General features: G+C 38.2%; 1 protein-coding gene and 1 long non-coding RNA gene across 5 annotated transcripts in view; one reads left to right on the top strand and one right to left on the bottom strand.

The window, feature by feature from the left end:
• The window catches only part of smtn.L (smoothelin L homeolog), an 82162-nt gene that overhangs the window by 24403 nt on the left and 34581 nt on the right, over nucleotides 1–23178 (bottom strand). For both annotated transcript variants that reach the window (XM_018242908.2, NM_001090120.1), the window contains 8 exon segments: nucleotides 22638–22728; nucleotides 22025–22103; nucleotides 21263–21366; nucleotides 19137–19239; nucleotides 17788–18122; nucleotides 17276–17339; nucleotides 8505–9251; nucleotides 6195–6352 (listed from right to left, as the gene is read on the bottom strand). In XM_018242908.2, the coding sequence (XP_018098397.1) occupies nucleotides 6195–6352; nucleotides 8505–9251; nucleotides 17276–17339; nucleotides 17788–18122; nucleotides 19137–19239; nucleotides 21263–21366; nucleotides 22025–22103; nucleotides 22638–22728 (1681 nt within the window).
• Nucleotides 1–23178, top strand: part of LOC108715287 — a 32631-nt gene that overhangs the window by 8720 nt on the left and 733 nt on the right. Inside the window, exons 1-4 of one of the 3 annotated variants that reach the window (XR_001935483.2) lie at nucleotides 8819–8906; nucleotides 11592–11664; nucleotides 17416–17498; nucleotides 19222–19405. This is a non-coding gene — a long non-coding RNA (uncharacterized LOC108715287). Of the gene's footprint in view, nucleotides 1–8812; nucleotides 8907–11591; nucleotides 11665–17415; nucleotides 17499–19221; nucleotides 19406–23178 lie in introns of those variants that run through there. The other 2 variants (XR_001935482.2, XR_005961729.1) reach the window with 2 other exon arrangements.

Genomic DNA, 23178 nt, shown 5'->3' with positions numbered 1-23178 from the left:
TAGGTTCCTCTGAACAGTTTGATGCCCAATATGTATAGGTGTACCCAAGCACGTGGCATATAGGGGCCCCGAAAGGAAGACACCCATATGGTCTGTCATTTCAGATACTGCAAAATCAAGACATTTACATCGTTTTGGGGGGGTCAAAAGTAGAAAAAAGTAAGTTCACCCCAGAAAACCATATATTTTCCGAAAGTACACATTCCAACGAATCTAAATTGGGTATGCATGTCTTTGTACTCCAAAGTACCAAGCCGCAAACCATTCCTAAATTTGGTGATTTTGGCGACATTTCCAAAAACCACCTCAAAATATCTACCCTGCAGCATCGTATTGCCCACATACTTTTAGGTATCACAAGAAATCACCCCAAATATGAAAGCCTAGGGTCCTCTGAACAGTTTGATGCCCAATATGTATAGGTGTACCCACGCACGTGGCATATAGGGGCCCCAAGAGGAAGACCCCATATGGTCTGTCATTTCAGATACTGCAAAATCAAGACATTTACATCGTTTTGGGGGGGGCAAAAGTAGAAAAGGGTAAGTTCACCCCAGAAAACCATATATTTTCGGAAAGTACACATTCCCACGAATCTAAATTGGGTATGCATGTCTTTGTACTCCAAAGTACCAAGCCGCAAACCATTCCTAAATTTGGTGATTTTGGCAACATTTCCAAAAATCACCTCAAAATATCTACCCTGCAGCATCGCATTACCCACATACTTTTAGGTATCAAGAGAAATCACCCCAAATATGAAAGCCTAGGGTCCTCTGAACAGTTTGATGTCCAATATGTATAGGTGTACCCAAGCACGTGGCATATAGGGGCCCCAAAAGGAAGACCCCCATATGGTCTGTCATTTCAGGTACTGCAAAATTAACACATTTACATTGTTTTGGGGGGGGGCAAAAGTAGAAAAAAGTAAGTTCACCCCAGAAAACCATATATTTTCGGAAAGTACACATTCCCAGGAATCTAAATTGGGTATGCATGTCTTTGTACTCCAAAGTACCAAGCCGCAAACCATTCCTAAATTTGGTATTATGCCGACATTTCCAAAAACCACCTCAAAATTCTACCCTGCAGCATCGTATTACCCACATACTTTTAGGTATCAAGAGAAATCACCCCAAATATAAAAGCCTAGGGTCCCCTGAACAGTTTGATGCCAAATATGTATAGGTGTACCAAAGAATGTGGCATATAAGGGCCCTAAAATTAAGACCCCCCCCCATATGGTTTGTCATTTCAGGTACTGCAAAATCAAGACATTTACATTGTTTTGGGGGGGCAAAAGTAGAAAAGGGTAAGTTCACCCCAGAAAACCATATATTTTCGGAAAGTACACATTCCCACGAATCTAAATTGGGTATGCATGTCTTTGTACTCCGAAGTACCAAGCCGCAAACCATTCCTAAATTTGGTGATTTTGGCGACATTTCCAAAAACCACCTCAAAATATCTACCCTGCAGCATCGTATTGCCCACATACTTTTAGGTATCAAGAGAAATCACCCCAAATATGAAAGCCTAGGGTCCTTTGAACAGTTTGATGCCCAATATGTATATGTGTACCCACGCACGTGGCATATAGGGGCCCCAAAAGGAAGACCCCCATATGGTCTGTCATTTCAGATACTGCAAAATCAAGACATTTACATCGTTTTGGGGGGGGGCAAAAGTAGAAAAGGGTAAGTTCACCCCAGAAAACCATATATTTTCCGAAAGTACACATTCCCACGAATCTAAATTGGGTATGCATGTCTTTGTACTCCAACGTACCAAGCTGCAAATCATTCCTAAATGTGGTGATTTCGGTGACATTTCCAAAAATCACCTCAAAATTTCTACCCTGCAGCATCGTATTACCCACATACTTTTAGGTATCAAGAGAAATCACCCCAAATATGAAAGCTTAGGGTCCTCTGAACAGTTTCATGCCCAATATGTATAGGTGTACCCAAGCACGTGGCATATAGGGGCCCCAAAAGAAGACCCCCATATTGTCTGCCATTTCAGATACTGCAAAATCAAGACATTTACATCGTTTTGGGGGGGCAAAAGTAGAAAAGGGTAAATTCACCCCAGAAAACCATATATTTTCGGAAAGTACACATTCCCACGAATCTAAATTGGGTATGCATGTCTTTGTACTACAAAGTACCAAGCTGCAAATCATTCCTAAATGTGGTGATTTCGGTGACATTTCCAAAAATCACCTCAAAATTTCTACCCTGCAGCATCGTATTACCCACATACTTTTAGGTATCAAGAGAAATCACCCCAAATATGAAAGCTTAGGGTCCTCTGAACAGTTTGATGCCCAATATGTATAGGTGTACCTAAGCATGTGGCATATAGGGGCCCCAAAAGAAGACCCCCATATGGTCTGTCATTTCAGATACTGCAAAATCAACACATTTATATTGTTTTGAAGGGGGCAAATGTAGATAAAAGTAAGTTCACCCCAGAAAACCATATATTTTCGGAAAGTACACATTCCCAGGAATCTAAATTGGGTATACATGTCCTTGTACTCCAAAGTACCAAGTCGCAAGTCTTTCCTAAATTTGGCGATAAAAGCAACGGTTTTTACATTTTTGAAAATCGCCTAAAAATATTGCAATTGGCCACATTTATCTCACCCAATTTCTTGCATACAATTGTAAAATAACATAAATATTTATGCCAAGGGACGACTGAACAGTTTGATGCCCAATATGCATAGATACACCAAGGCAGCTGGCATGTGCAGACCCCAAATAAAAATAGTGCATATGAGTTTTCTCCGCTGCCGATTCGCCTTCTGTGAACATAGACCATTGACTTCATATTATGTGCCTCAAGACCCTCCTTACAGCAAAGACCCCCCAAAACCATATGTTTTTGGAAAGTACACATTCTGACGAATCCAACAAAGATAAAGACGTCTTTCTACACCAAACTACCAAACTGCAAAGCTTTTCTAAACTTAGAGGTTTTTACAACATTTCTGAAAATTGCCTAAAAATGCTGCAGTTTGCCGCATTTTTCGCACACAATGTTTTACGTACAAAGAAAAATCAGCATACATTTTTGGAAAGTACATATTCTGACGGATCAAACAAAGTAAAATCTATCATTCTATACCAAAGCACCAAACAGCAAAACTATACTAAAGATACATAAGGAAAAATAATGCAGGGATAAAATTGCAATAAAACCACAAAAATTGTGTAAATCAATGAAATAACAAAATTACTGATCCAACAGCATAATTAGTGGCCAAAATCGATTACCCAATAGTCATGCTGCCAAAACAAATGGTTTTTAGGGGTAAAAAAACACAAATTAGTAAAATGAAAAAGTAAAAAAAAAAATCCCTCTTTGTGAGTTTTTTGTGTATACATGTGTATACACTTCTAAAAGTGGTGTGACAGTGTGTATATAAGTGTGAAATAAGTGCAAATAAGTGTACATAACTTTCCCAAAAAATTAAAAAAAAAAAAAAAAAAAAATCTTTACTAAAATGACTGTGTAACTGTGTACAGATCTATACAATGTAGTGTAGTGTGTATGTAGTGTTTGTGTAGTGTGTAATTTAGCAAATAAAGGCCACTTACCATTGCTGGAGCAGGGGAGAGAGTCTAATCCTCTTTCAGCAGCGTGTGTGCTGAGTCACTGCAGTCAGGAAGTGCGTGGGCGTCGCCAGAGCAGCAGAGAGCAGAAGGAAGACGGAGGAGCTGGTAAGTTGCTTCTTTTTGCGATTTTAGGTCGATCCTGCAACAATCCTGTTGCAGGACCGACATGACAGCCCCCCAGCCTTGTTGCCCAGGGGGCTGTCAGCACTGCTAAGTCTCTGCAGAGGCGGCTAAAGCCGCTGATGCAGAGTACAGCATGTTAAACTGCAAGAACGTACAATGTACGTGCTTGGCAGTTAAAGCCCTTGCCTGCCAGAACGTACAGCGTACGTGCTTGGCAGGCAAAGGGTTAAAGAAGAACTAAATCTCAGCTAGAGATGTAGGGCAGAAATGTTGTACATTATGTTTTGGGCTTCTATACCAGCCCAAGTGAACCATAGCCCTTTAGCAGTAAAGATCTCTGTCTACAAAGATGCCCCAGTAGCTCCCCATCTCCTTTTCTACCGATTCACTGCACATGCTCTGTGCTGCTGTCACTTACTGAGCTTAGAGACCGACTCAGAATATGCAGTGCATATAGAATATAAATGTCACAATATATGACTGATTAGTAATTAATACAGATCATTGGCACATGGCAGCTCAGAAACCAGCACAATTAGCATAAGAATTTAATAATCAACTCCGTAGCATCAGCTTATGACAAGCAAACCTCATTTTCTGCAGTTTAATACTTCTTTTTAATAAGCTTCTTAAAGTATGCAATCAAGTTAAAACTGTAGCTATTCCCACACAATACTAAAGTATAAAAAATAAACAGTACAATAAATTGGTTCCAAAAGACTTCTCTTAGTACATCGTGCTTTATGTAGCCACGAAGTGGAAACATTGTTCTACGGTCTGTGTACTATAAAGAAAGCCCAATATATTTCTTGTTTAGAAGGTAGGAGAACAAATGGACTGGATCTTGCTTTCCCATGCACACATAAGTTGGTTTGGGCATTAGATAATCACTCTAGAGGCTCTATTGTGGCCTCAGGCTCAGCAAAGAGATGCTTTCACTGTCTGCTTAGGAAGTAATAGGTAGGCGAGGCAGGATGCCAGGAACTATCATTCACAGATTTCATTTCAACCCTTCAAATAGTTCCTTTGTCTCTACCTTTTGACAAAAGCAAGTTAAAGAGCCTTAAGTAACTTGGATTAAACACAATGTGATGAATAGTTTATATGCATGGGCAATAATATATAGGAGCTGTCATTGCTATATGAATATGGATTTTAAGTTTTGCTAATTCTTCATTTCAAATAACGCTCAAAAAGGGTAATTGTAGCCTGTTTTAGAATATGTTTGTCTGCATCAAGAAAATATAAAAATGAACTACTACTTAATGCCACCCCTTTAGTGAAACAAGCGTGCTACAATTTTGTTTTGCATATATTACAGTAAAAATGTCTACCTATGTAATAAATAACAAACCACCAATAAACCCTGGTTCAGTATTCTGCTTCTAAAACAAAAAAATCTATCTGCATGTTGGTACATTTAAAATGCAATTTAAATGGTAAACCTAGTTTGGGGTTAGTTAGTTACTACACAAGTCATTGCCAGTATAAATTTACAGCGCTCAGTTATACATTGCTACAATGGTTTGTAGTTATTGCACATCGTGTTATCAAGTGTGGTAATGGGTATATGGGCATGACGAAGTTTGACGTAATGTTGCGGTGGTTTGTTGGAAACATGAATTAGTGCAAAGGTTTGTTAGCGATTACAACGAAGTGGGTAATCTAGTACTATGCCTAGATGAATATAAGTGTGTTAAAGCATTTGTATTTTCCACAGGCATTTTATGCCACATTACAAAGCCAAATGAAGATGCCGATTAAGTGATTGAGGAGAGCTGTACTTATCAGATCTTAGAGGTGTTCTGAAAGTTCAGCGGTAGATAAGGGCAGAGACACAAGCGAAGAATCGGGGAGATTTAGTCGCCCGGCGACAAATCGCCTCTTCTTCGGGTGAATAATCTCCCCAAACTGCCTTCCGGCCGGCTAAAAGCACATCATTTTCTGAAGTCGCCCGAAGTAGCCTCACAAGGATTCTAGTTGGAGGGAAAGCATTTCAGGGAGATTTTCGTCGGGCGACTAAAGCTTCCTGAATCTTCGCGTGTCTCTGCCATAAGGATGTTTTTGATAAAAAAATCATATGTTAGAAAGATAAAATCGCAATTTGACAATATATTTTATAAGAAATGTTCTTTCTTTAAATGGGAAAATACATCACTATTAAGCTGTGCATTATTCAGAAATCCATTATGCAGAAAGCTCCTGATTATGGGAAGGCCATCTCCCATGGAGTCTATTTTAAGCAAAGAATTAAAAAAAATTTAAAATTTCTTTTTCTTTACAATAAAACAGTCCCTATAATAATCGTCCTATTTCAGAAGGGTCAGTGTCCCTTTAAATGGCTGACATACCGTAATAAAGAACATCAGTTCTTAAAAAGTATTCCTAGCTGTTTTTCCTTCGGTATGGTCAGTATTCAAGCAATCAAACATACGAGATGAATACCTTGATGATATTACTGCTGGAATTGATCCCACTTTGTGTGGTGGTCCTGCTCTCAGTCCTTATGGTCCTTGTAGTGATCCCACTGCTGGAGCCATCATTGCTTGTGCTAAAGCCACTGTTAATTCTAAAAGGTGTACTAGCGACTCCCAACGTCAACTCTGGAAAATAAATTTTAAGTCAAGTTACAGAGTAAGGAACTGATCATAAGCACCAAAAAATCCCAGATTGGCAAGAATTATTGCTCAGTCGTGACATTATAATGTTTTTTCCCACGTCTGTCAGATTGCAGGGCAGCATGCAGCCATCCAAAGTATTGCAGTTTCGCTATTCTGATAAAGGAGTCTGGACCTTGTATATGTATATTACTTAATAATGATCGTTTTTTCACAGATGTGAACAAATCAATTGTGTCACTATATGAAAAAAAAAAATCAAGGATGCTAGTTTACCAACCCATTTAGATGAAAGCTATGCATCAAGCTGCACAAAAACACTTCTCATTTGACTGGCTAAGATGATGCTAAGAGGCCTATTTATTTTTTCTGGTCGAGTTTTTAAGGTAAAATTGGACTAATTTGGGGGGAATTTTTTTTTTTTATTATTTAATATATTATGCTCCAAAGCTATTAAAAGTCCAAATACAAAATTCCTCCAACTAAAACCTGTTGAAGCCATGTAAAAGTCAATAGCCTTTTATAATTTGAAGATGTTTTTTGCCTGATTTTCAATGGTTTTGGGCTTTTTTTTGGGTCATGGTTAGGTCGAATTTGTTTTAATAGAAAAAAAGGAGAAAATATAAGTTTTATTAAACAGGCCCCTAGGTATTACCATGAAATAAACATTTATATTCGGAATTTGAAGATTTTAATTTAAGTAGACAAATTCAGAGAATCCTCGAACTGGCTAAGGTTGTTGGGAACTGTAGTTCACACCAATCATCTATATGATGTTTGGATGTACAAAACGGTTTGCGCATGTTCAAAACAAGTAGTTATCCACAGCATCACAATTATCTACTTTAACTTTATACTGATCATAAAAGGTGGTCTTTCAAGTACTAGCCGAGGCAAAAGAGTTAACTAAGGCAGTACAGTCCCTCTGTTAACTGCACTATGTATTGTGACATTCCTGTTAAAAGCCAGCACATCCCCATAATAAGTCTTGCGTTTATTTCCATGATCTCATGGGATGCAGCATGTGATGTAATGGAGCCAGGTGATTGGCAGGTTAATTGGAGACACTGCACAGGATCAGGGATTTTCTCGTGGCCCTGGGCTACCAATTCCTGGCTGCACATTTGGTAATCATGGGTGATAAAACTCCCTTGGAAAAACTGGAGTCAAAGGAATAGGGGAATATAGTTTACTACAGTGGCAGGATATGGGTTTCTCTCTCAGGGGAGAACAAACTCTAGATAAAATCATTGCATCTTCTAAGCAGATTATGTCTCCCATGGGTACACTGCCATTAAATTCTAGGTTAGTACTACCAATTATGGCATTTTACATCACTGTGAACTAAACATTAAGCAGAGAGAAATGATCAAGATATGCATAAAGGGAAGGCAGAAACAGCAAGTGTAATCCCACGGCTTTAACTCCCTTACTGCCTGTGTGCTGCCTGAAAATTAACAGGAATCAACTTCATTTTCTGTAAGGCACAACACTTTACAATAAAGGGACAAATATTTTCTAGAACTAAATTCTGTGATTCCTTATTCCATTTAAATCTGTGATTTAAAAAGAAGAATAACATTATTTAACAGCATGAGTTCAAGCAACAAACACGTTATAAGCTATAACATAGTTCCTTGCCGTGTCTAAAGGTAACTGGCATTCTAACATTTCACCATTCCTATGTCTTTCCTTGAAAACGGGGCTTGTATCTCATCTATCCTACTGGGCTTTTCCTAAAGATTATTCTGGCATTAAAATGTGATAGAGAAAGTCAGAGCTTAGTGTAGCAAAAGGCTGATCAAAGAATGCTGTGATGCAAAACATGTTCACTTTGCAGTCTCCTTACACTATTTTGCTTTTGTACAAAACATAACATTCATAATTTTGAGCAAACAAGTAAAAAATAAATAAATAAAAAAAGCCATGTAACCATATTAAAAGAATTGAAGGACAAGTTAAAAAAATTATATATATATATATATATATATATATATATATATATATATATATATATATATATATATATATATATATATATATATATATATATATATATATATATATATATATATATATATATATATATATATTTATTTATATTTTTTTCTGGCAATGGAGTTAGCCACTTTTTTACCTGCTCCCTGGTTTCCAGGTTGACCCACCACCCGACTACTTGTAGTCGGAGTTCTCCCATCTTTAATTTCAATTGTAAGCAATGTCTTCATTTCAGAGTCCTCTGTCTCTTTCTGAGGGCCAGTGGTGGATTTGCAGGGATGTGTGGAGGACTGTAGGCTGCCTGGTTCCTCTGATACTGTATTGGCTCCATCTGAGTTTTCAACTATCCTCCCCCTTTTTGTCATGGGTAGGGGAACTTTCAATTGGTCTTGATGGTTCCTCCCACTATCCTGCTTGAGGATGAAGGAGCCTTGGCTTTGTGGAAGTCCTCTATTCACTTCCCTGGAAGATGTGCAGTGTCCTGTAGAGCTGAGAGATGAGGATCCTTTTAAGGACGTGCTCCTGGAATGGTTTAGCTCAGGTATGAAAGGGGATTTAAATGACTGTATTTTGTTAGTGCTCTGCGTCCCGGCTGTAGAAATTCCATCTAACCTACGGCTACAGGGCCCTGAAACTGTACGAGTGACTTCTTGTTTAGTGACCAGTCTATCATTTTGTGCAGCTTTCTGGTTATTTTCTTGTCCGACAGAAAATAGGGAATGTTGTTGCAGTACATGTGCTCCTCTGACTGGGGCTCTCTCAGCACGCATGCTTCCAAAACGAAAACCCAAGGCAGGGGTTACACTGGAAGACTCCTCTGAAAACTTCTTCACTCTGTCCCTTACTGAATAAGCTCTTCTAAATGGAGGCATGGAGGTCTGGCCATCTACAAAACAAAAATGCAGGCATAACTGGCATTATATATATTTTTTAAAATAGATATTTAAAAAAAAAAAAAGATGAGGAGTGGAATAGACAATGGAACAAATGAGGAAAAATGTGTGTGTGTGTGGGGGGGGGTGACCGTAAAATACGTAGAATAATGGGTGATGCTAGGTGTACATATTAGCCATAAAACACCAAGAGACAATCAATGGAGGGGATTATGGAAGGAGAGGGTAGTATGAGCCAGCATTAAATAGAGAAATGGCATATAATTAAACAAAAATAATTAACACACAGTACAGTTCTTTGAGAGTATGCGACTCCTCCTCCACCCTAAAGGAAAACCTATTTGCTGGCAGGAGACTGGTAAATCTGAAATAATGAGTAATGGAGGGCTGTTGGTCAACAGTAAAGCTACAAATCTTTGATTTAAAACACTGTAAATGTCACACTGTAAGGTCACACTGGGCGATTCGGGGGGATTTAGTCGCCTGGCGACTAATCACCTCTTCTTTGCGGCGACCAATCTCCCCCGAACGCCTTCCCTCACTCTTGCGCTGGCTGAAATGAAAAATCGTCGGCACTATGCACATGCGCCAATTTGTTTTCCGAAGTTGCCTCACGAGGAAACTTCGCGCAACTTTGGAAAACGAATCGCCGCATGTGCTTAGCGCTGGCGATTTTTCATTTCAGCCAGCGCAAGAGTGAGCGAAGGTGTTCGGGGAGATTGGTTGCCGCAAAGACAAGGCGATTAGTCACCAGGCGACTAAATCTCCCAGTGTGACCTTACCCTTATACTTTTGGTGCTTCTGGGGCAGCACTTTTCCTAGACGTTCCCAGATTAATTTTTTTCCTTCCTGTCAAAAATTGCAGTATATAGGTGGAAATACACCGGTAAAATGATGTATTAATCAAGTGTCTTCAAGCTAATCAAATATTATGCAAATTGCACATGGATAGCCAATCACACCTATCTATTATACTATGGAGGATGATAATTTCAATTATATTGCTTCATCCTGCCACAGTGAGGGGACCTTCTATCATTTACCATACTGGGTGGCCAACTTTAAGGGTAAGTGCACACGCTAAGATTCGGGGAGATTTAGTCGCCCCGCGACAAATCACCTCTTCTTCGGGTGACTAATGTTCCTGAAAAGCCTTCCCGCCAGCTAGAATCTAAATCGCCGGAGGGAATGGACTCTGAGCGCTTCGTTTTCTGAAGTCGTCCGAAGTGTCCTCGTGAGGCAACTTAGGAAAACGAAGCGATCCGAGTGTCATCCCGCCGGCATTCTAACACTTTTTTTTGGAGAACAAACTCGATTTGAGTTTAGTTAAATTCAATTTGAATTCGATTTGAGTTTTCAGGTCGGTAATATTAGTTTGTGTTTCAGATATTCAAGTTTTTTCTTAAATAAGATACTATTCGAATTTCAAGGTCATTCAAGTTCATTTGAGGTAAAAAAAAAAAACAACTAACATTCAACCTTTGATAAACCAGCCCCTAAATAAACCCATAATAATTGTCTTGCCACCAAAATTGATGCATGCATCTTTGTTACCATCAAAAACAAGGTAGTCGTAAAAAAAAAAAAAAATAGACTTATTTGCTTAAAATAGACTCAATGGAATATGGTGTAGAGTTTTCTGGATAATGGGTTTATGATAAGAGATGTCATACTTCTGCACTGGCTGCTAGTCTGACATTGTTGGCTAAAATAACAGAACTGGAAAACTAAAGTGCAAATTAATCAAAATGTAAGATTAGAGTTTACCACAGAAAAATTCACTCACTTTCTTTTTTCCTATGGGCAAGTTTTTTTGTGGCGAGATCGAAGCTCATATTGTGATAAATCTAAGTGTGGGTTACAGTTTTAAGATAGAAGAAAGAAGGAGTTAAATGGTGAACAAGGAGGGATTTAAATAAAAAAAGTGTCACTATGGAAAGAATGAGGTTAAACTGGGTAAAAGAAAAAAAGTTAATGAAAAAGGGACTAATCAGAGTAATAAGGATGGTGCAAAGGAAATTAAGAGAGGAAGCTTTCAATAAAAAACATTTGGATGAAGTAATTTTCCAATACCCATTTTCCACACAGAATCACGCAACGGTTATACAGTAGGCCTGCTTTTTACTGAAATTGAGCATGTATTGCCACAAGGACTTGGGGGAAGCATGTTTACACCGATTCCTGGACAAGATGTTGCTTCTTACTACTCTTTCTTGGCAATATGTACAGAAACAATAATGAATGTGGACAGAAAATCATAACAAATATATAAGTACCATATCATAACTTTCTAGCTCTGTATAAATGCTGTTCTTTATAATTACCTTTACAAGGCCCAGCACAGATTTGTACCTGGATTTCGACAGTGTGCAGTATTAGGCACTGCATGATGAGGACTGTACAGAGGTGAGAGTCCAGTTCAATGTGTATATACAAGAGCAGTTCTTTTTTAGGGTCACTTCCTTCCTCTGCACAAACTTAGTGCTGGGTGCGGCAGATAGAACAATACACTGGGGGGAATTCCCTTAGGGTCTCTGTCTTTTCACTGATGTGCTTAAGTGCTCCCATCCTTTCCGACTATTCTACCTCTGTAACACTTGCCAGAAAACAGAAGGAAGGCCAAGGAATTCTTTAGCTAAAGAATAGTTGGAGACAGCTTCTCATATTAAAGACAGTGATATAGGGCATTATTATTAGGCATGTTTTGCTTTTGCCTATGGGTAAGTGCCCATTTGGCACGAAATGGGATAGGCTACATATGTCCTAATAAATACTTTTTACATTTTACAACTACTATTGCTACTACTTTTATTGCAAGTAGGCCGCATTAGCAGTTTTTGGCAACCCTTGGACTGGGGTTTTTGTGACTGCATGGTGTTACTTTTCTGCAACTTTATATTCATACTCACTTTTATGGAGCAGACTTACACACCATTTATGTTTTGCTTTAATAACTTGCTTACTAAATGGTCACAAAATACAAGGCTAAATACTCAACTCTGCATCTCATTGGGGGACAAAACAACAAGTCGCTCTACTTTGTTCTGTATTTCTAAATTCATATTATTATAAATGTTCCAAATTACGGAAAGGCCATCTGCCTTGCAATGCAACAAATTTGGCTCTCGCACACCCTAATTTCATTTAAGGTAAAGATACCTGGTGCACAGAGTTAGAGGTTCGGCCACCTCACGTATAGTAATCCATAGAAGGGTATCCAATGGCACACAGGAATAATGCAAGCAAGATAGCCTTGCATGTTTAATAGATTCCATTTTATATGAATAATCCACAGCCCATTAGGTTTATTTAATGCTTACATGATTTTCTAGTAGACTTAAGGGATGAAGATCCAAATCCAGAAAACCCCAGGTCCCGGGCATTCTGGATAATAGGTCCAATACCCGTAGTCTTTTCATAGTATACATATGGTTCTGAGGTGGATATATTATATATATGTTCCATACAATGGACTGTTTCACACATTTTGTTGTTCCTAAGGAGCTGCCCTTCAATATTTGAGAACATTCTAATATTCTTACAAGTTGGTTCTAACCATGCATGCTTCAAATTAGTTGAGACGCAGACAAGCATTGGGAAATATGATTGATAATGTTACTGTGACGTTCAAGGTCAGAGGTAAACAGAACATTTCAGTTCTTATGGAAAGAACGTTTGCTCGTGTTTCATTAGTAAAAGCAGAATAATATGGGCATGTTAGTAGATGTTGAAGCAGAATTAAAGAAAATATTTACTTTAGCTATGGTGTTCAGCTACACATTAAACACTGCACACCTCTGGGTATCTTTTACAAATCATGATAAAGCTACTGGAATTGACGCAAGTAAAAGATTTCCACAGTGAACCCCCAGAAATGCAGGAGAAGGCAGTTTTCAGCTGTTACATTATGTTTTACTAGTGTGAGTGATAAAACATACCAAGTGCAATTACCCCAAAGCATTTTTTATATAATAGGAGAATCAAATGAATTTTTAAACTACGGCTGCTCAGTGGTTAGCAGTGCTTTTATTGCAGCATTCGGGTCCGGAGTTTGAGTTTAACCAGGGCACTGTCTGTTAAAGAGTTTGCAACTTCTCCCAGTGTCTGTGTAGGTTTTCTCCAGGTACACCAGGTTTTTACCTACACTCCTAAACTATACAGACAGGTTAAAGACGATGTGGACCCTGGTGAAAGGGAACAAGAGCTAACAGACATGGATTGGCGTGAATCATGCACACCCTCTGCAGAAGGTCAGAGTGGTCTTCGTTGTTGCTTTAAACATTAATGGTTTCTGACTGTCCAGGCTGCAATGGTATCATATTAAATTATTTTGTCACTAGGCCATGCATCTAGCTGGATTGTTATAAGGGTATAGCAACACACAGCAGTTCTAGTTTTTGGTGGCCTTGATCATTCAAATACAAAGAGATAACATTATGCTCACTCAGGGGCCTACTACAAACATATATGATCATAAAATCTGGTTAGAACAAACATGAATCCATTAAATAATTAAACTCTCTTAGGCCAGCTTTATTCTCCTTGCCGACTTTGAAATTTCAAAACACCACACCTACAAATTGCATTCAACACAGGTGCTGTATATTGCCTGTGTCAAAAATGTGCCTGACCCCTGCCATTAGATTCCAAGCCCTGCATTCCAAGCCGAGAATTTCTACAACTATATAAATGCACAAGGCTGTAGACAGAGCACTTTTATACAGATAACTGGACTTTGAATAACAAATTCCTTATATTTTATAGCTGGTATATACTTGTTCTACTCTAGAATCAAAAATAATAGAGATTATTAAATAAATGTCTTTGTAATAATCATATTTAATCCTGTGAGCTATCCATACTTTTTGTTTTACCGATGACTTGTTTAATTTTAGGGAACAGAAATTGCAGAAATGAATTTCCACATGAAAATGAAAAATGTGGCAACAGGATAAAATGTAGCAAATGTTGGATAATAAATTCAGTTATACATTTCAGGGTTTATTTCCACCTTTATTTTACCCTTGGTCAAAGTCAGAACCTCTCTCTAGAGAGAGTTGCTACCAATAAAGCCAGCCAGTTCATTAAAGGAGTTTCTGCCCATTGTACTGAACACAAAGAAAAGGTTCACTGCATTTTATTTTTGACAATCAAACCCTTAACACCAAATATTTACACTAAATACACTTCTTGTGTATTTCCTGCTAATTATTTTAAGCAATGAAACAAAAAAGCAGACAGCAAATTAAGTGCAAAGACACTGATAATAAGGGCACAATAGGTTAGAGGTAATAAGCATTGAAGAATGTTATCAGATTAAATACTAAATGTAACTAATGAAGCCAAAGGAGCGGTGCAGCCAAAAATGCTGGGAGCCACAAGTGAGATGATGTGTCATTAGGTGCAGTACTATAGACATGTATTCTGTACCTCTCATTGCCCCAGGCTCTTGTTTAGACAGAGCTCTGCCTGTGTTTCCATGAAAGGAATAGCACTGGATGCTCCCCACTATTGCATATTTTATCCCAATAAGGCTGGGAGATCAGCGTTGTTTAGCTTTTCCCTCCCCCTCCTGCTCACGGTTTTAGCTTCACTCTCACCATTTGGGTGAAAAGTTCACTTTCTACTGAACATGTTTTGGGTTTCGAATGCGAGACTCTAAAAACACCTCGCTAGGGGATTGAATAAAGGCACTTACTGCGACGGGCATTTTCTAAAAAAAGAGAGATATTGCAGTTCAGTTTGGATCAAAGTAGATCAGAAATCACAGTTATAACTAGCTAATCCAGGGCCATAGTTACAAGTATAAGCTTAATAAACGGAAAATAAAGCAGCAATTCTACATTATGTAATGTGACCTTGTAGAATCTGACATTTTAGGGGAATGTTCACAAATTACATTTATTTGCTTTTATAAAACTTTCCTTGGGTAAATTCTTCACAAAAAATTTGGTTTCTTCTAATGATAAATTAGAATTTCCTGCATTCCTAGGATAACATGATAATGTGCCTTTCTTATAGGTGATTACCATCTTTTAAAGTGAACTGTTAGAAATGATGTGCTAAATCAGGTACAGATAATTTGCAATCCTGTGAATTCATACAAACGAGTCTACACTGCACCTTCAGCATGTTAATCGGCAATACAATAGTGATGCAAACCCTGTAAAACATCCCACAGCAAATGCAAAAGTAGTTGCACCCACTTCCATATGAGCATTCATTTATGCAAAATAAACTGTACTTCCACTGAACTATATTTCCTTGTGGCTAGGTTTGCCACCTTTTCTGGAAAAAAATACCAGTCTTCCTATATACAGAATTTATCATTTTTCCCTATTAATAACATTGGGATCAAACATAATTTTTACAGGCCAGACCAGTAAAATACCGGCCAGGTGGCAACCCTACCTATGGCCTATTCACAAATATCTACAAATATTGGCTATTGTCAATTTAGGACAATGGCGTATTATGCACAGCAAACAGAAAGTACAGAATTTGACAATATTGTGAAAGAGGGACAATAAATGATTGTGTTCCCCAATCACAGGTCAGGACAACAGATGCAGATCATGGGTGCCAACCTAAGACCACCCAGCTATTGTTCAATAATAAGTCACTAGAAATCCATCAGGCCTAGATTTTATTGTTTAACAACAGTTGTAGGTTCAGAGCTTGAACCTCCCTTCTGCAACTGAAAATATCAAACAATTTGATCAAATATTTCCTGAACAATTAGAGATTCTTTTATAGCTGGAAGGGGTTTCTGCATGCACACATTTAATTAAAGGTTTGAGAATTATCCTGGCATATGGAGTATTGTTCAGTTCAATAATACAAATTTATCCAGTGTCAAGACAACGTTACCAGGAAACATCTCAAACAAAACACATTCTCCTGCTGAAAAGGGAAAAATGCACCCTATATCGAAAAAAAGGGAATTTCTTTTTAAAGGGAAACGTGGGATGCTGGCAAAGGACTTGTAAGCATGTGTGATCATCTTGCTATGGAGAAGGGTTGGCAGTAGCGCTAACTAGTGAGTGGAGATGGAGTCCATAAAAAAATAAGAAAACATGACAATACACTGTATGATTGTTTGTTTAGGATAGCAGCTGCCATATAAGCTTGGTGTGACATCACTTCCTGCCCGAGTTTCTCTTTTCACTCATAGCTCTGGACTCCGATTACAGCAGCGAGGGGGGAAAATAGAGGGGGATAGAGGAGCAAACTGAGCATGCTCAAGCCCAAGCGATTTATGCTGAAAACAGGAAGTCTGATACAGAAGCCCATGTGTACACAACAGAAGAAAATAAATGCTGGGTTTCTTTTGACAGAGGACTCAAGAGCAGCATTACTTTGATTTACTGGTGCATTTATATAGACCTTTTTGATAAAGCTTACTTAATTTTAATCTTTCCTTCTCATTTAAGTGTGAAACAAAATAACTGTACCTCACAAACAGCTTGCTTGTGATGTATAGAATCAAACAGCACACTTGTTTCACAGTCTTCATATCCACTTGAATCCAAAAATACCAGTCTTCCTATACTGAATCTCTACAAGAAGGGTATACGCTTGCCACTTGAGAAATGCCAAGCCTCCAGGCCCAGAAAAACAGTATATTGTTAATTTAGATCATGGAATACACAAGTGCTTAAATGAAACCTTGAAGTGGAGCAAGTAAGCATGACCCTTCTTTGACTGTCATCCCTGACCTTGCAAATGTTTGCCTCACACCTACACCTAACACCACCAGAATCATGCATTGATGTAGCAGACACTTACATAGAGCTAGCTACATTAGTGTTGGCCATGAACAACTTCTGCTGCCTTTGCTTAGATAAATTCTCAGTCATAAAGAATAAAATTACAACTTAAACATGCTATGTTTTTATATTCAAAAGTAGCAAAAGCAGCACAGAGAACCTTTATCTCTCCAGCTTTTGTCAAGGTAAAGAAGAGAAGCCACAACTTTAAATTTTTTGTAGAACAGTTACAAAGCAGAAACCCATACCTGGTTCAGAGCAGGACGCAGATGTCACTCCCTCCAGAAAAGATCCCTTGTTATCAGCTGCCAGCTAAAACAAATACAGCATTTGTTATGTTCACTGAATATAAAGTTTATTCCTAAACTTCAAATTAACTGCATTACAGAAAAAGAAGCAAGATAATCACTCCCAACATTCAGTTCAAAGGTGCTGGACAATATGCTCAGTCTTATCCTGTGCTGCTTTGTGGTAAGCCCATGCTTTTATATTATCTGTTTAATTGAAGCAGGGTGCTCTGTCAGCTATTAACTCTTCACTGTTAATGATTCTGCCTTTGAATGACCCATATATTAACGTACAAAGTGTTTCTGGTGACCAACATGCACTTAGTACACAAAGTATTGTTACTGCAGATTACATCTACCCTAGGGGTTAATTGCATTCTTGAGATGTTAGCAGGGTTGAGAATAAAGGGTAGAACAAAGATAAAGGGACAGAAATTAGCTAAGGATATTGAGGAAATGATGTAAAAACATACCCTAGAATTGATGGGAATATCAGCTTTGCCAGTCCATACTGGCAAAGGCTTTTTTTCTGACTCGACATTCTGTTTGTGGAAGGCCACATGTGTATTTGATGGTTCCTCTATCACAGCACCAACGTCCTCTGCTGATGGCTCCATAAACACCTCATTTCTGCTATTGTGGGGTTGTCCCTCCAACTCTGCACTTACAGACAAGAGCTCTGTAGCTTGACACTGCAATGAACTGGAAGGTTCTGATGAGGAAGAGGTGGATGAAGCGGAAGAGGTTGATGAAGACAATTGTTCCTTAGTAGGAACCGTGAGGCCCGTCAGCATATCAGACTCTATTTCTGTAGGACAAAAAAACTAAATGTAACTTTCAGCAAGCTGGAACTTTGTTTCAATCGCAAATATTAAGCTGTACAATTGGCACTCGCATCTACCTTCAAGAGAAATCTATGGAAGGGAGTCTCTCAGCAGGGGTCAGGGCACCTGGATCAGTTTTACACAACAATCAGCCAAAATGAAGTTGAACCAAAGCCTTTATAATGATAAAATATGTACAAGTCTCACCTGCTGGGTATCTGTTAAGTAAAATTTGTGTTCACAGCCTTTGCTGCTTTGTTTCCTGGTAAGTCTATATATGTATGCATACGCCACTACTTGTAGATGCAATGCTGAACATTTTATAGTACATAAAAAGTGCAGAAAAGTTAGGGTAAGTGAATTTTTTTTTTTTTTTCTAATCTCTAATGAAAATCTATCTGAATAAAGTTACAAAGTAATGTGTCAAGAGTCACTAGAAAGGAGATAACTGCATACTTGAGCTAACTACAAACATTGTGCCATGTTCCCATGACAATGAGGCTGCTGGAGGACACGGTGTCCTCACAGCAATACGGTCTGATCCCACTCATACCAACAAATTTATTTATGAAAATAAAGAAGGCTTGATGTTCATGGTAACTAAGTCTATAATAAGACAAATGTAAATTCTACTTGCGAATTGTTTGACTTGTGCTCTATTAAGATAGCTATACAATGGCCGATAAAAGCTGCCCTATTTCCAAAATTTGGATCAGCTTGATCTGGCCTAGATCACAGGTGGCAAAGTTGGACAGAGATAGCATCATCTGGTGGATCTCAATGTGTATGGACTCAAAGCAAGAGTGGGATTTTGGTTTTGACAACGTCTAATAACTGCTGGACAAATGAAAAGCAAGAACTATAACTATACATGATTAGGCTCACACTACACAAGTCTTTTTTATTTAAGTGCAAAGTATATTCCATGAAGGATTGATCAGTATCCATCACTAGAAGTTCAGGATATATTCAGCAGGCACATGGTTTGCAGTCATCACCTTTGAATCCTGCTATGCGGCTGCCACCATTCTGTGCACTTCTTAGTTCATGAATCTGAGCTCTAATTTTCTGCCTTTCTTCTAGGTCTTCTCTCTCCTGTGCCTGAAATAAACACAGCAGTCCATAAAAAGAATGTACAAGGTTAGCAACTTGACAAGCTATGGTTCAAGAGTACAGTATTAAAAGAAGTGGGAAATTGGCACAAGTATTCAATTGTGCCTTCTGTTTTTTAATGTAAGAGATATTCCGGAACGGCACTCACACAAAGGTAAGGAATGTGGTGGCCAGTCAATTAACAAGTAGAAAAATTATATAAAATACTGTATATAACCACTGCTAAGGAGGGGAAGTCGACAGAGAGCAGGACTGTTAACCCCCATCTATTTGGCTGTCCATTTATTTGGCTACAGATTAGAATGGTTAAACCCATTTTTATTTGGGAGAAAAGGCATAGTTAAGTTAATGGGGAGACAACCTATAAAAGAGAATATGCAAAGTTGTGGAGCAAAGTCAGTCTTTAGCACAAAGTTTAAAAATAATTCAAATTATAGTAAATTAATTTTATGCCAGCATACATGCTTTCATGTTCCCAGCCCAACTCTGGCCTGTGTGTGAACTGACTGGCAGAAGACATGCCTGTTAGTGCATACTAAAGCCAGGGTTGGAGCAGTGGATTGCAACATTTCTCAAAATTTGGCCCTCTAACTAGACAATACTCCTTGGTCACCTCAGTGTAGACCTAAATCCAAATTAGGATTATTGCTTATTTAGACTTATCTGGATATTAGGGAACAGCTTTTCATGAGATGCCCTGGAGGCACAGGAAATTGCTTTATTAACGATATCCTGTTAGGGTGATGTGCGGGTTGAAACAATCCGCAAATGGCTTTTGAATTACTTTGTTTAGCATCTTTACAGTTTGGAATTTCATTCCAATTTACCCTGGCAACCAGGCAGTGGTTTCAATGAGAGACTGGAATTTAAATAGACGAGGGCCTTAATGAACTGATGAATAAAAAAAATATAACAACAATTATAAATTTGGAGCATCCCAGTACAATGTTTTTCTTTGGCTGCCAGGGTCAGTTACCTGATGTTAAAAAAAAGTTGAAAATAGGCCTGTATATTTTTAAGTGTGGGAATAAACCACCAAATTCACAGAGAATCCCATTTTATCCTTGCAGAGAGTACCTTGGATGGCATTAAACATGTGACCCCAGCACAATGCTAACCACTAGGCTTGGACGAATTTGACCCATTTCGTCAAAAAAAATTTTTGACGCGGGACATTTTTGTTTGACGAACAACGCCAAGTCTATGGGCGTCATTTCCGCGACAAAACAAGATGAAAAAATTCACCCATCCCTACTAACCACTGTGATATTGTGCTTCCCATACCTGCAACTTATATTTACACACACACTTCAAGTGGAATTGAATGTAAAAAAATTTCCCAAGGAATGTAATATTGTAGTCTTTTGCTTATACTTTATACGAAATAAGATGTGCAGTTACAGTTAGGCCCATAAATCTTTGGACAGGGACAACTTTTTTCTAATTTTGGTTCTGCACATTAGCACAATGACTTTCAGTTATGAGAAACAAAAGCCTTTTTTTAACACAATCACTTCATTTCAGGGGCTCAAAAGTAATTAGACAAATTAAAATGTTCATTTGTAATACTTGGTTGAAAACCCTTTGCCGGCAATGACAGCCTGAAGTCTTGAACTCATGGACATCACCAGATTCTGGGTTTCCTCCTTTTTAACATTCTGGCAGGCCTTTACTTCAGTTGCTGTTTGTTTGTGGGGCTTTCTGTCCAAAGTTTAGTCTTCAACAAGTGAAATTAATGCTCAGTTGTGTTCAGATCAGGCGACTGACTTGACCATTCAAGAATATTCCACTTATTTGCTTTAATAAACTCCTGGGTTGCTTTGGCTGTATGTTTTGGGTCATGGGTCATTATGAAACACCTCCCAATCAATTTGACTGAATTTAGCTTGATTTGAGCAGACAGTAGGTATCTGAACACCTCAGAATTCATACCGGTAATTGATTCCCTGGAGATTGTGTTAAGACCAATGAGTACACTTCTCAGGCATATTAGCTTCCTGCCGTCACTTACCAAAGATGGCACAATGTCCCCAACAGCATCTTGGCTTTTGCAGACTAGCTTTTCATTGTCCCGGTCACTATTTCGTCTACTCAGCATCCCTCCCAGCGATGCAGCTGAAAATCCAGCAGGGAGTAGATGAGTTACCAAACAAGACACACTATATCTATATATATCTATATATCTATATCTATAAATCTATATCTATATATCTATATAATTATAGGGCGCCTAGCATATATACGAGGTCTCAAACATCTACTTTCAGACAGTCTAGTCTAATGTTTAGGACTTTTGTTTACATGTATACCTGAACAAGGCAGTGAAATCAGCTTAAAAAAACCCAAAATCCTACTACCAATTTACAGAATTTCACACTAAAATATTATAATTCCAAAACTCCAAGGTGCAGACCTTTCTAATTATATATTTTATATAGTGATTTTCCCCATTTTCTAGCCAACACTCACAGAATTATGGCAAGGAGAGTACATGTAACTTCATAAATAAAACTTATTCACATCAAATCCCTTTTTTATCCAATTCTTGTACTGAAAAATGCTTTCAGATTCCAAAACATGTACAGTCCTGAAACAATCTGTAATATTTATCTTCCACGGACTAAATGTGCTAGACGTTGACATGAGCAGGAGAATTAGCCAATGCATCAACTCCTGCATGTATAACTGTAAAGGCAGCTTAAGAGAATTCTGGTTTAACTGATTTTTTGGCATACAGTTAAAAAAAAAAAAAATGAAAAAAATTGTAATTTACCCTCAATTTCATCATTTCGCAATTTTCGAATAGCTGCCCTGATCAGCTTTCTCTCTTCATATTCTCTGGAATTTCGGAGCTACAAGAGATAATACATTTATAAGTATATACTTCATAACCTTGAAAGAAGGTTATCACCTCCTAGTACCATCTGGCAAGTGGATTCAGTTTTCAAAATGTTCGTGCGCCATCTACTGGCAACTAAATTGTTTGCAGAAGTAACTACTATGGGATAAAGGAATTAGATCATTATGATGCTGTATTTATATGCTGTGTGCATTACTTATTGCTCACTTCTAGTCCCTACCATGCGAGTATACATTCACACACATACACAAGTTTTTGGTCTGTGAGAAAAAAAAATTGCCATCTACAGGAACCCTTCACAGACAAGAAAATACATACAAACTCCATACAGATCATCCCTTGTTCAAAACTGAAGCTAGGCCCGCTACACCTGCAAGGTAAAGTGCTAACCAGTGACCTAACACTCTGCCTTTAAATTAAAAAAAAAAAAAAAAAAAGTATGAAAATCCATTAAAGCTGGCTTGAGGGAACTATATGCTCAATTACTGTTATGTGTTCACAGCAATATTAGGTAACATGTACATACCAGAGATGTCAGCTCCTCCAGATCACCGATATTTTGAAGCCTTACAGCCAGGGCATTCAGTGCTCTCTGCTGTTGTTCCTCTCTGTCAGCCCTGCAGGAACACAAACCCCCGCTTACTGAAGCAGCTTACAATAAATTACAACAGAGAAGAGTGGATTATATTGGGCTCATCCTTTTCTCATCTGGAGTTTTACAAAACGTGTCGATACACATAGGATTTACAGATTACATGCCCAGCTCTGACCTAGAGAATTGGCATATATAATTGGAAGCCTGATCTATGGCAACTACTTAACTCTATGCAAGTTTTTTTGCTGTAAGATATGCCATTAAAATAGGTAATAGTGAAGGTTTGTTGTTGGAGAAGATAATTCAAGATTTATTGAAATTCAATGCTTTGTTCATTTTGCAGTGAAACGTTTATTTGTACATACAGGTTCACCGATGGTCAAAAAATTTTTCCTTCTACTTTATCTTACTTCAAAATTAGTTTTGTTTTGTCAGGTATTTTCTCGCTTAAGCCTAAAGCTGGCCTTAGATG

The sequence above is a fragment of the Xenopus laevis genome, chromosome 1L, assembly GCF_017654675.1.
Source record: "Xenopus laevis strain J_2021 chromosome 1L, Xenopus_laevis_v10.1, whole genome shotgun sequence".
In the NCBI taxonomy this organism is placed as follows: domain Eukaryota; kingdom Metazoa; phylum Chordata; class Amphibia; order Anura; family Pipidae; genus Xenopus; species Xenopus laevis.
This window is presented reverse-complemented; position numbering and strand designations above follow the sequence as displayed.